The sequence below is a fragment of the Haliotis rubra genome, unplaced genomic scaffold (genome assembly GCF_003918875.1).
Source record: "Haliotis rubra isolate DU_JTF1 unplaced genomic scaffold, ASM391887v1 Scf493, whole genome shotgun sequence".
Classification (NCBI taxonomy): domain Eukaryota; kingdom Metazoa; phylum Mollusca; class Gastropoda; order Lepetellida; family Haliotidae; genus Haliotis; species Haliotis rubra.
This window is the reverse complement of record NW_025767183.1, coordinates 560,199-573,648: the sequence shown is the minus strand read 5'-3', so window position 1 is coordinate 573,648 and position 13,450 is coordinate 560,199. Positions and strand designations below refer to the sequence as shown.

Here is a 13,450-nt window from a genome sequence, read left to right as displayed (position 1 = left end):
AACAGTCTGGCCCTCGTGACACTGACCCACTGACCTTGTCCAGCAATAGTGCCATGTCAGTGATGGTGCCTGTCAGACTGAAAGTCATATAATTTGAGTTTCCATAACATACTATCCAGAACCATCAGATACGTTGTCCTTTTTGCGCGTACCATTCATAACAATCAGTCTAAGTATAACGAATAATACTGAGCCTAAGTTTACTTAGACTGTCATAACAATCTGCTTTCATTGGGACCTTTCTTTACTTCATGATAATCTTGCATTCATAACTGACTGACTGAGTTTGGTTTTACGCCGCTTTTAGCAATATTCCAGCAATATCACGGCGGGGGGACACCAGAAATGGGCTTTACTCATTGTACCCATGTGGGGATTCGAACCCGGGTCTTCAGCGTGACGAGCCAACGCTTTAACCACTAGACTACCCCACCGCCCCCCGCATTCATAACTGAACAACGATAGATAAAATATATTATTTTCTTACTGTGTCTCTATATTAAATCACAACGGACATTAAAGAGTTAATACACTGCATATTTGTAGCACACGTGTTTTTTCAAAGTATTCATTTTCAGGAAAAACATATTTGTTTCACTTTTTGCTTCGCTGGGCAATAACTAGATATGCAATAAAAGACACTGGCACTGTATCTGTTAATATCAACGGAATCATGCAGGTAGTCCTGTTTTCGTTCACACGCTAACTCTCATTATGTCTGGGGTCACGGATGGCCCTGTCGTCTAAAGCGCTGCAATTAATCGTGCAGAGTTGTGCATGCCAGAAACCTATGTTTGGGTGTTTGAATACGGGGTTGTCCCGAGTTTTCCAGGCCTGCATCATACCCATACCACAAGTTTCAGTTAAATGATAATACCTGTGAAGATCACTGGATTGTCTAGTCTAGACAATAATCGAGGCTGGACCGGACAATCCAGTGATCAACAGCATGAGCATCGACCTACGCAGTTGGGATACGATGACAAGCCAGCATGCCTGGCTACCAGTCGCGTTAGTCGCCTCTTGCTTGCGTAGACCTCATGCTGTTGATCACTGGATTGTGTAGTCCAGACTCGATTATTTACAGACCGTCGCCATATAGCTGAAATATTGCTGAGTGCGGCCTTACAAACAAACAAACAAACCTATGTAATATTCCGTTAGACCTGCATCCCGCGATTCAGACCACCCACATTCAGCTGCCACTCCTCATGTAGCTGGAATACTGTCTGAAACTCACTCACTCACTCACATCTATATAGCAACAGGGATTTTCAGTTGTCTATTGCCGCTATATTTACAAATGCAACAAGGGTCTTATGAAATTAAATTTTAAACAGTTTGCGTAAGTATTGTACAAGGTTCGACCATTTTACAGATTCCGTAAGACAGATGTAATATGTTTTACATTAATAAATTTCCCTCATCTTACAGGTTTCAACGGGGTTGGGGTAGCGTAGTGGTTAAAGCCTTTGCTCGTTACACCGAAGACGGTGTTCAATATCCTAATGGAAACAATACATAAAGCCCATATCCACGATATTGCTTGAATATTTCTAACCAGATGTAAAGTCGCTGTTCAGACTTGGTGACATGGTTGCCTGCGACCTGGTTGCTATGGTTGATTGACAGAGCGACCAAGAAACAATCCGTGGAAACTTGGACTCAAACCGATGATTAAAGGTCCCTTGAGTGTCAAAGAGACGCAACTCTGCACAGTAAATTGAGAGCAGAAAAGTATGAAAAATGTCTTTACTATTTGGAGATTCGAATTCAATCTAACTTATTTCAGCCATTCAAATTTTCGCATTTTTCTTTCAATTTGTAACTCAGTACTCTATAGTTCTAAAAGTATGATATATTCATGGCGCTGTCACGCATAGTAAAGTTAAAAATCTCCAAAAGCGACAGCATGCCCAAGGCCCTATATTATCCCCGACAATGGAACAGTATGTGCTTGATTCTTATTCTCAGCTCCCTGGGGAGAATACAACCCAACAGTCACCTTACCAGTTCATCCTACTGGGCATCCCTTCACTATTTGGTTGCCAGGGGCACACTCGAACACACTCACTTGCCCAAGCCAGGATATACCACATGTGCTACTTCTCCTTCCGGGTGAGACAGGACCCAAGACCTAGAAACTCTCAGGAGTTATGCAGGGCGATGGGGTAGCCTAGTGGGTAAAGCGTTCGCTCGTCACTCCGAAGACCCGGGTTTGATTCTCCACGTGGTTAAAATGTGTGAAGCCGATTGTTGGGGTTTCCCCGCCGTGATATTAGTGGAACATTGCTAAAAACGACGTAAAACCATACTCACTCAGGAGTTACGCCGCCGATCGCGTCTCCGAGAGCAATGTATATTTAGTGGGAAAGAAAACCGAAATGCAAGTACTTTACTTGGAGTTTTATTTGTGTTAAATATTGGTAACATATTACATATATGGCACGTATGAAGATGCACAATGAAATGAAATGGCGGTTGAATATGTATCATATGTACAATCGAAAACAGCACTCAGTTCAGTTAAGATCATACAAAAACGTTTCCACATTTGCATTTAACGGAGCACATTTGCACAAAGTTTATCGTCACACGCATAGTTAAGCTTTAACATAGATGTACAAGATTTGCTGCACTACCAAAACATAGAGCTATACACCCACAACAGACCGACCATGGACCGACACACGCCCGTTCGTGATCGTGTCAATTCGTGTTTCACTTCCAAGCTAAACAAATGACGCTGTTCCAACCATTACAGAACATACGCCGGTTGAAAGGATTCAGTAGTAAACGACCGTTTTCTAATGAAGGTGTATCAAGGAAAAGTGTGAACTGGGTTCCGTATATATTTATATATCACGCCTTGTCGAAGCACACATTGTGTCGGGAACCTGACCGAAAGGAGAAATTGTCCGTCGCTTATATCATTCTAAAACGAAAGTTATCGCCCTTCGCAACGAAAAGATCTCCCCTGTCACCTCAAATAAACCGCCTGGGCAAAAGAGTATATATCCATGTATGATGAAGACTGGACAAACAAATAAATAAACAAGAAATGGTGTCGTTTTTTTCGATGAGGATACTTTTGATACGAATATCATAGGTGTAATGTTTTCAGCCGAGTAAAATTTTGACATTTTTCGTAATTTGCTCTTCACGCCCAACACCCAGGTTCGATTCCCTACGTGTAAAGCGGATTCATTGTGTACCCCTTCGTGAAACTGATGGGGCATAGAACCTAACTCACTCACTCACTCTTATCATGACCTTGTATAAGACACTGTCCGTGAACCAAAATGGTCACAATGTCCAAATAAATAAACTATTTTTGGTATCTGTTTATCAAATAATTGTAAAATTATGGTCCCATCCAGAGGATGTAACATTGTTTATTCTCACTGGGAGCGGATGCAGTTTTCAGGGTCGTTGTTCAAACTGCGCGAGAAGATGCGGGATCTGTTTTTAAAACCTGTAGCGTCAACTGACCTTAAGTTTACATGTTTCAAAGGGGGATAACTCTAAAAGCCCTTAACTGTTGACTGGTACCCTCTCCTAAGCTTACTCCGGCTGCACGTAAGCGCTCTGAAGCAGGCAAACCAGTTTACCTTAAACTGGCGCCGTTTGCAGAATACGCTTTGGTATATTTAGTTGCTTATGCCAGACAAAAACACGAGGTTTATCCAGCAAGAGCGTGTTCAACATGCTCCTTCTGAAGAAGAGATACAATGTCAATAACTGAGAAGTCAATGAACGAGTCCAAGCACCACATGGTCACAAGAGTGAAGAACACAAACACGTAGAACAGCAGCATCAAGGTGCTGCTCCTTTCCTTCCGGGACTGGCGCTTCTTTGCGCATGTCTTCCGACAGGTGGCGCCTCTGGTTGCCCGGGCGACGGCGTCCATGATGAGTGGTCGGGCACCTTCCCACTTTCCAGGGCCTGTTAGTCTGTATTGTGCGGGGACACACGGGCCGAAAAAGCATTTGAAAGCCAAGACGGGGTCTTCAAACATGAGCCTTTTAAAATTTGGTTTGACGCCAATTTTTGAAGCAATCTCGTCCATGTAGTCGATCCAGTAAGTCTGAAATTGAACGAAATATAATGACAGTTTCAGTTAGTGCTATGTGTAAAGCAATAGTTCAACTCGCTTTGCATATAAACTCGGAGGCAAATCAGGTGGTTATGGATGCAGTGTTTGTCCTTAACCCTGAAAAGCTGCAGGCCCGAAGGACACGCAATCATAACAGATTGTAGGTCTTGGTCAGAGTGTTCAGGCCCTATATTTTAGCTACGATATAAGTAATCCCCAGCAAACAAGGCCATACGGACCTACAGAAAACAAACCAAAGGACCGACGTTAATTTCGAACGCTGAATGGATGATAACTCTAAATATATATCGAGGTGTTACAGACATTCAGATCGCAAGTTTTTCTAACACATACACTCAGGGCTACTTATTGCCCATTCAGCAGGAGGACGACAGGGAGTGAGCACCACACACACGCACGTGTACACACACGCATATTTGCGAGACTTGACGTACATGTAAGGTGAGGTGAATTTGGGTTTAACGTCGTGCTTGAGAATATTTCGCTCATATGACGACGTGCATGCGTGTGTATGTGTATCTGCGACTGCTTGTACTAGCCCATACTGAAGCTGGTTTTATAGTGCTAGCCCACTGAGATACCATGCCGCAGTGAAGCATGAATACCCCACTCAGACACATTATACTGACTCCGAGCCGACCAGTCCTTGTTGTACCCATTAATGCCGAGCGCCAGGCAGGGACCAACAAGTACCATATTTTAACGTCTTTTGGTATGACGCGTCTCCGGGCGGACGCTCTAACCACTACACCACGGAGGCGGTCGTACATGTAAGGGGTTACCATTGTAACCACGATACAATTTAAGGCATTCGGTTTACATTTTCAATAGGAGTTTTGACGTACCAGTGTCTGCGGCACTTGAAAGTACATGAACAGTGAGCCAGCAAATCTCTGATACCTGACGTACCTGTACGCTGTGCTAGCAAGATATGACGTAGGCCTATACGATGTGCACGTGCCAGCGAGACGTGACGTACCTGTACGGTGCGTCTGCGAGACTTGAAGCACCTGTACCGTGTGCTATCAAGACTTGACGTACCCGTATGACGTGTCTGCGATTACCTGTATCTTGTGTCTGCGAGACATGACGTACCTGTACTTGTGTCTTTAAGAATGGGAGATTGTGTATACCTGTATGTTGTGTCTGAAAGACTGCGTTTACCTGTATGCTGTGTCTGCGCGAAAGCGTTTACCTATATGTTGTGTCTGCAAGACTTGACGTATCTGAACGGTGTGTCAGCGAGACTGTGTGTACCTGTATGTTGTGTCTGCGAGACTTGACCTACCTGAACGGTGTGTCTGCGAGACTTGATGTAGGTGTGGTTCATCAGGGCGAATTTCTGGGACACAGACTTCAGCATCACCTCCTTACTCGGCAAACTCACCTCCCCTTAAAAACAAAAACAAGCATACATTATTACACCATTCCAGAAATATCACCTTTCAATCAATCTACCCATGTGGTTTCCGCAGAAGAATCGGCATTAGCCGTGCTTGTCGGAAGAGTTCACTTCAATAGGTAACCGATGGTAACGATGCGTGACCTCGCTAATACTGTCATTATGTCCTGAGTGAGTGGGTGAAAGAGAGGTTTAGTGCTGCGTTAAACACTATTCCAGTTACACCATGGCGTGTCTGCTGAAAGTGGGAGCAAAACCCGAAGTGGTGCAGGTGTCAAAGTTTACCGGTTTGATAAAACCCACGAGCACAGGTAAGACGCTGATAAACTTTGAACATGGATTCGAACCTAGTTTTCTTGCTTGCCCCAAGGACCAAACTTTCCACAACTGCCCCACCTCCACCCGACCCCCTCACGGTATAGTCTACCCATTGCTTGTCGTTAGGCTGTGTAAGGACTGTCTAGTCAAGACCTATGGGTATTCACAAGACTTGATGTATCTCATTGGTCTGACTAGTCTAGAATCCAGAGATTGTGCTTGTTGTGATTAAGCTGAAACATATCTGACTACGTCGTAAAACAACATCCCATTCACGTTTACAGTCGACCTACCCTTGATCAGCTTCGTGAACCATCGGCACTGCATCTCCGATATTGGCATAATGGCGCCGATTGGTTGGACGAGTCCAATCACACTAAAAGTAGGGTGGGTCAGGTTGGTCGGGATCATGTACTGATAAAGGTGTGTCCTGTTGTTGTCAATTCTCAGCACATCTTCATCAACAATATCGAGTCGGTAGTCATAACCAGTCGCATATATCACGGCATCAATCTCCTCGAAAGTGTCGTCTGCGAACTCCGCGCCATCTTGTGTGAAGGCAGTTACGTTTGGCTTGATGCTGACTTTTCCCGTCACCAGATGGTAGGGAAGCTCGTCGTTAATGGTCGGATGTGCTTCAAGCGCCCTAAAACATGTATTTTAAAAGAATTAAGAATTATAAAGATTTCAATCAATGTTCCCTAATGAAAGACGTAATTCTTTGGCTTAGTTTCGCGCGAAACCAAACATTGCCAGTAAAATATCCACGACCAACTGCTTGACTATATCACTCTACTCAAAAACGTTATATAACATGTCAGCTCTTTTAGTAGTTTAATTGTTATCAAGGGTGTGTTATCTCCATTCAGTATTGACAAATGGCCTGTTGAACGGCACGACGCTAAAAATGAAATCCAATCAAGCAATTATCATGAGTAATGAGTGAGTGAGTATGGTTTTGCGCCGCTTTTAGCAATATTCCAGCAATATCACGGTGGGGGACACCAGAAATGTTGTACCCTTGTAAGGAACCGAACCCGGGTCTTCAGCGTGACGAGCGGACTCTTTAACCATTAGGCTACCCCACCGCCCCTCTCATGAGTAAGAGACATTCAATATGGCAATTGTGTCCAGGGTGTTTAACATATTCCTAATAGGGGTATAATGCCCTGGATAAACGAGGATGTACTGACTGCGGCGTAACACAATATTCACAGCCAATTGTCCATATATCACCGAACTTAATCTTACTGAAAGAGAAAGGTTACGATATTCAAACCGTACCCATGTTGAGGCGACAGACCAAACGTGTCATGGTCCACCTTGAAGTTGGCCTGTTTCTCCACGACCCACTGCAGTAGATTGAGAGGCAGTGAGAACACGAACCTACTGTTGGCCAGCAGGTCGGCAGGGATACCCTTGATGCTCGTCTTGCCGATGATCCACGCACCCCTCCGAGTGCTCAGGAACACCTACAGGAATGGGATACGGCAATTTAATAAACTGCAAAAGAAAGCATACACTTGAAATTGGATTTGACAAAACGTTACCAGGACCTTATTAGGCTGAAAACAGTCGCCGAAATACTGCAGACTTTTTATGGTTTAAACGGGGGCGATGGGGTAGCCTAGTGGTTAAAGAGTTCGCTCGTCACGCCGAAGACCTGGGTTCCACACATGGGTACAATCATTCGTGACCAACTCGTGTTATTCCGGGACAAGCCGAATAGCGAAGGTTACGGAAGGGGCGAGTGGTGACGAATGGAGGTTATGGAAAGGGGCGAGTGGTGACGAATGGAGGTTACGGAAAGGGGCGAGTGGTGACGAATGGAGGTTACGGAAAGGGGCGAGTGGTGACGAATGGGGTACAATGTGTGACGCCAATTTCTGGTGTCCCCCTCATTGATATTGCTGGAATATTGCTAAAAGCGGCGTAAAACCAAACTCACTCAGTCACTATGTCTAAAACGAAACGATGATACTCGTACCAAATACATCACAATCGAATGCTGCCATTTTAGCCCAAGTCAAACGACGGTGTCAATCACTGGATTGTCAATTTGTCTGGCAGTGAGTGAGTGAGTGGGCCAAAGATTACATTTTACGCCACTTTCAGCAATGGTCTTGCAACATCACGGTTGGGGACACCAGAAATGGGCTTCACACACTGTACCAATGTCGGAATCGAACTTGTTGTGACAACCACTTGACTATCCCACCGCCCGAAGTAGTAGTCGCAGCAGCAACAGTAGTAGTAGGTAGATGGATTAAAGAATAAGTTGCGTAAGGGATTAATGTTCTATGAACCAGAACTTCAAACACACCCAAGATGCTCTATCTTCGCCACCTGTGTTATATTTGGGTCGAATAATGAATTTTTAAGATTCACTCGGTAGTAGTAGAAGTAGTGGTAGTAGGGACAGTAGTAGTAGTAGCTGTCCTAGTAGTAGTAGTAGTAGTAGCCGTAGTAGCGATAGTAGTAGTAGCGGTAGTAGCTGTGGTGGTAGTAGTAAGGATAGTAGTAGTGGTGGTAGTTGTAGCAGGAACAGTAGTAGTAGTAGTAGTGAGTGAGTGAGTTTAGTTTTACGCCACACTCAGCAATATTCCAGCTATATGGCGGTGGTCTGTAAATATTCGAGTCTGGACCAGACAATCCAGTGATTAACAGCATGAGCATCGATCTGCGCAATTGAGAACCGATGACATGTGTCAACCAAGTCAGCGAGCCTGACCACCCGATCCCGTTAGTCGCCTCTTAAGACAAGCATAGTCGCCTTTTGTGGCAAGCATGGGTTCTTCACGGGTCAGTAGTAGTAGTAGTAGTAGTAGTAGTAGTAGTAGTAGTAGTAGTAGTAGTCTTCTTACCTTTGATGCTGCTCGGGACAAATCCACGGCAATATCTGCAGCGGAGTTACCAATCCCTGCAACCAATCAAATAGGACATCTGGTCAATATAAAGACTGGCTGTGATCTATTCCTCAAACACGTATAGGAACCAAAACGGTTCATCTTCACTTCGGTGTGAAACCGGACTCACATACTCACTCACTCATTCATATTTAGGAAAATGACTTTCGAACAGACAATCGTACATCTAATTGAAAAGACAAATGAATAAATCCATGAATTCCAGTTTCAAGAGAAGTCATATTGCATCAACATATATTGAGAACAATACAATGGCAAATACATTTTCGACCAAAAATTACAAACTTTTACTAGTGTGAAACAGAGCTACCGAAACACAACAGCTATATGGCCGAGAACACAACGATACTCGTATCAAATACCTCACCATCGGATAACATATCTTGCTTGTTTCACTTTCAGACATCACCAAAATGGGTTTGTACTTTCTTTCGCCAGGCAGTTTAGCAATAATATAACACACTAACTCTATGTTCATATTTAAATTCCAGGGTCCCGATCCACATAGCATTCGTAACGTTACGACCTGTCGTAACTCCACAGTTTATCGTTGGCTTACGAATGTCGTAGCGCTACGAACGCTTTGTGGATCGGGCCCCAGATCCGTAACAACATGACAGCACAGCGTCAGTGTCAGTTATAACAGAATTTACTGAATACTAATATGGGCGAAACTTGAAGTAGGTTCCAGATAAAGTACAAAATGCACAAAACGACTTCTAGTGGATTCATATCGGAGCTTCACGGACTAGTATCTAATATCCTATACATCAGGGCCTTGATTTCCGAAGCTCTCTTAGCGCTAAGATAGTCGTAAGTGCTATACATTAACATTAACTTACGACTATCTTAGCGCTAAGAGAGCTTCGAAAATCTAGGCCCTGGTCGTCACTGCGCTAAAACGATTTGTGAAAGTGTACAACCAGTGAACGGACGCGCACATATACGTACGTACACACACGCTCACCAATTCGCATCATTCGTAACGCTAAGATTCTGGGCCTAGATTTTCGAAGCTCTCTCAGCGCTAAGATAATCGTAAGTTAATGTTAATGTATGGCACGTACGACTATCTTAGCGCTAAGAGAGCTTCGAAAATATAGGCCCTGTATACTACGACTAGCGCTATCGTAGCTCCGATGTAAAACATAGTCGTAATTCTACAGTCGATTTGAAAAGCGAGCCCAAGCAATACAGACACTTAAGTACATGGCGACACAGAATCGCATGTTATTTTAATTCGGATCATATATATAATCCGCATTTGTTTGTTTCTTTGTTTCCTTGGTTCTTTGAAGGACTACTAAATTCTCACTTTTTTCATTCTCCGAATATTCTTTGTTTTGTTAGAAAGATGTTGGTCCTTACATTTATAGTTGAAGGTGTCATATTTTATCTGTGCAGGTTCCCTGGACGAGGAATTATATACCCAAACGTCAGAAACACTAACATCAATCACTATTATCAATCATTAAGCACAAAAACCTCTACAGACAATAACACTCGATTCGACCTTTCATTAATATTCATCAACATTCGGAGGTCAAGCACGTGACAGGTGCCCGTTGAGTGGTCAGTAGGAACAATCATTGCAGATTGATACAATCTTAGCATGGACAGTGACCACCGTAGCGTTAAATGTGTCAAGGTCAGTGGTCATCCCGCGAGAGTCTGTGTTACTGTAGGCTGTGAGAAATTACCCCAGTTTGAGCGTTTTTTACACAAAGCATCTTAATTCAGCCTTTGTTGCCAGGGCTACGGGGCATGGTGAAATATGCCTCCGCTTTCAGTGGGTTTCATTACTGCTAAATACAGGGGCTGGATGTTTATTTCATCACGTGACTGGATCAGGTTTTTTATGTAAAAATATCAGCTTTGGTTTTAAGTTTCGGGTAAAGTGCGAAACGACACATGCCATTTTCTTGATAATATGTTCGCCAAATCGTTATTTTTCCATTTTTTATAAAGAGGAAATATTATGAACATTGATAATAGAACAATACCAACCCTTCGTTACAAGCCAAAATACCGATAAAAACCATCAACACTGTTGAAAAATAGTTTCATGTACATCTAAAATGTTACAAAAATTCATAAAACATGATCTGATTTAATAAACGTCATTTATAGTAATTATTTCATTTCCGTAATGAGAAAGAATACTTACATAATATGCCAATCTGAGCAACCTCATGAAGCGATCGGAACAAAATACTTCGTTTATGCATGACTGTTATATTAAATGCGGCACAATTTGAGAAATCATACTTTGTCCAACAAACAAAATAAAGAATTTTTTTTCACACATACCGATAACGAGAACTCTTTTCCCCTTGTAATTACTTGAATCTTTGTATCCATGAGAGTGTATGACGGGTCCCTTGAAAGTGTCCGCACCCCTGAATGTCGGCGTGTAGGGGACAGAGTGGTGGCCGGTGCAAACCATCACCCCATCAAACACCCGAGTGAAGGGAGGGGCACCCTCAACACTCACCGTTACCCCCCAGCGACCGGTGGTGTCATAATCGCGGCATTTGCCTATGTTCCGCACTGTTGCGTTGAAGCGAACATGCTCCAGCAATTGGAATCTTTCAGCGTACAAACGGAAATATTTGAGAACATATTCGTGCGGTAAGAAAGGCGGAAAGTCGGCAGGAGTTGGGAAGTCACTGAAGGACATCATTTCCTTGCTTGTATTGATGACCAGATTTTTGTAAATGCTTGCGCGATCATTGGTGTAAGTTTCTGAAAAGTTCCAAAGACCACCAATATCGCTCCCTCTTTCGAAACAAACTGGAACCAGGTTTTCGTCCAGACAGGCTTTGACTGCAGCCAGCCCACTGCACCCAGCTCCTATGATTGCAATATACTTCATCACTGGACAACGTCTGACTCTCTGTCAGGGAATACATGCTACGTTGAGATCGGCCCTTTTATATCATGCTACTGGGCTGTCATGCGGGCCAGACGGTTGCGTTTTGGCGAACTGAACGCTCGTACTGTTCATGAACAACTTGTAATCCTTTTTTGTTTCAGAAAAGTTAAATGCGGTTTTGTTCTTAAATTGGACTGAAGACAATTGGTTGTATTAGAATGTATGATTCAAATCCTCAAACACAAGTTTCTTTGTCTGCTAGCTCAACATGTATGTATCAATCAGTTACTGTTTGTTTGTTTGTTTGCTAGTTGGTTTGTTGTTTTACGCCGCACTCAGAAATATCCAGGCTATATAGCGGCGGTCTGTAAATAATCGAGTCTGGACCACACAATCCAGTGACCAACATCATGAGGTCTACGCAAGCAAGTGGCGACTAACGCGATCTGGTAGCAAGGCATGCTGGCTTGTCATCGTATCCCAACTGCGTAGGTCGATACTCATGCTGTTGATCACTGGATTGTCCAGTCCAGACTCGATCCAGTGATCTTCACAGGTATTATCATTAAACTGAAACTTGTGGTGTTAGAAAGATGCAGGCCTGGAAAACTCGGGACAACCCCGTATTCAAACACCCAAACATAGGTTTCTTGCATACACAACTCTGCACGATTAATTGCAGCGCTTTAGACGACAGGGCCATCCGTAACCCCAGACATAACGAGAGTCAGCATGTAGAATGAGCATGTATTAATCAGTTACTGTTTGTTTGTTTGTTTGTTTGTTAATTTGTTTGCTTGTTGTTTAACGCCACACTCAGAAATATTCCAGCTATATGGCAGCGGCCTATAAATAATCGAGTCTGGACCAGACAATCCAGTGAACAACAGCGTGAGCATCGATCTACGCAGTTGGAATACGATGACATGCGTCAACCAAGTGAGCAAGCCTGACCACCCGATCCCGTTTGCCACCTTTTTCGACAAGCATGGACTGCTAGAGACCAATTCTAACCTGGTTTAATCAGTTATTGATAGCAAATGTTAGACATATAATGTCACAGTATCACACGCGATTGTAATGTAATACGTGGGAATTGAGGGTTACGAAAATGAGTTCCCAATAACACCCGCCTGAGGCGAAAAAACGGGCCGGGTGGTCAGACTCTGTGACATGGTTGTTTGCATGTCAACGTAACCCAGTTCCTCGTTGATGCTCATGATGTCAATCACTGGGTGCCTGACCTGTCTCGAATATTCATAGGGGAGATCGTGGGGGGAAATTAAAGAAAAAAAGAACTGATGCCAATATAATGTCTTGACCAACCTCGGCTTTATCCATCCCGACCTCGAGTCTTGAAATTCAGTGTCGATAGTTTGTGCCATTGTAATGATAGTTTTGTGTTTAAACAATTAGTATGTGAAGCCAATATAGTTGTTTGTGTTGGCCGATGTTATGGTCTTTGTGTTTAACTCCCAAAGGGTATCCAATATTTTTTAATTTAACAAAATTTAATAAATACCATGGAATTCAATTTCTGCCTTGTCTACACCTGTGTTTGTTTGAACAGGTGGCAGTGAATTGTCTGGTTATTTCTTTATTAACTACTAAAACGAAGGGCATAAATTTAAAACATTACAAGTTAAACGAACTGGAAACTGAGCGTAATATCACACAGGTTATGGTGTTATGGTGACTAAACCCAAATCAGTTACTTGACCAGACAGCAAGACGTATGTATGGGGAATAGTGAGTGAGTGAGTTTAGTTTTACGCCGCAATCAGCAATATTCCAGCTATATGGCGGCGGTC

General features: G+C 43.3%; 1 protein-coding gene across 1 annotated transcript; it reads right to left on the bottom strand.

Annotated features, from left to right (window-relative positions):
- Positions 1–3,682: 3,682 nt before the first annotated feature.
- Positions 3,683–11,639, bottom strand: LOC124291503 (flavin-containing monooxygenase 5-like). The gene is made up of 6 exons (XM_046728487.1): positions 11,075–11,639; positions 8,702–8,757; positions 7,122–7,309; positions 6,131–6,483; positions 5,406–5,509; positions 3,683–4,087 (listed from the first exon to the last, which is right to left on the bottom strand). The coding sequence occupies exons 1-6, from the start codon at positions 11,637–11,639 to the stop codon at positions 3,683–3,685; spliced, it is 1,671 nt and encodes a 556-aa protein (XP_046584443.1).
- Between the last annotated feature and the right edge of the window lie 1,811 nt (positions 11,640–13,450).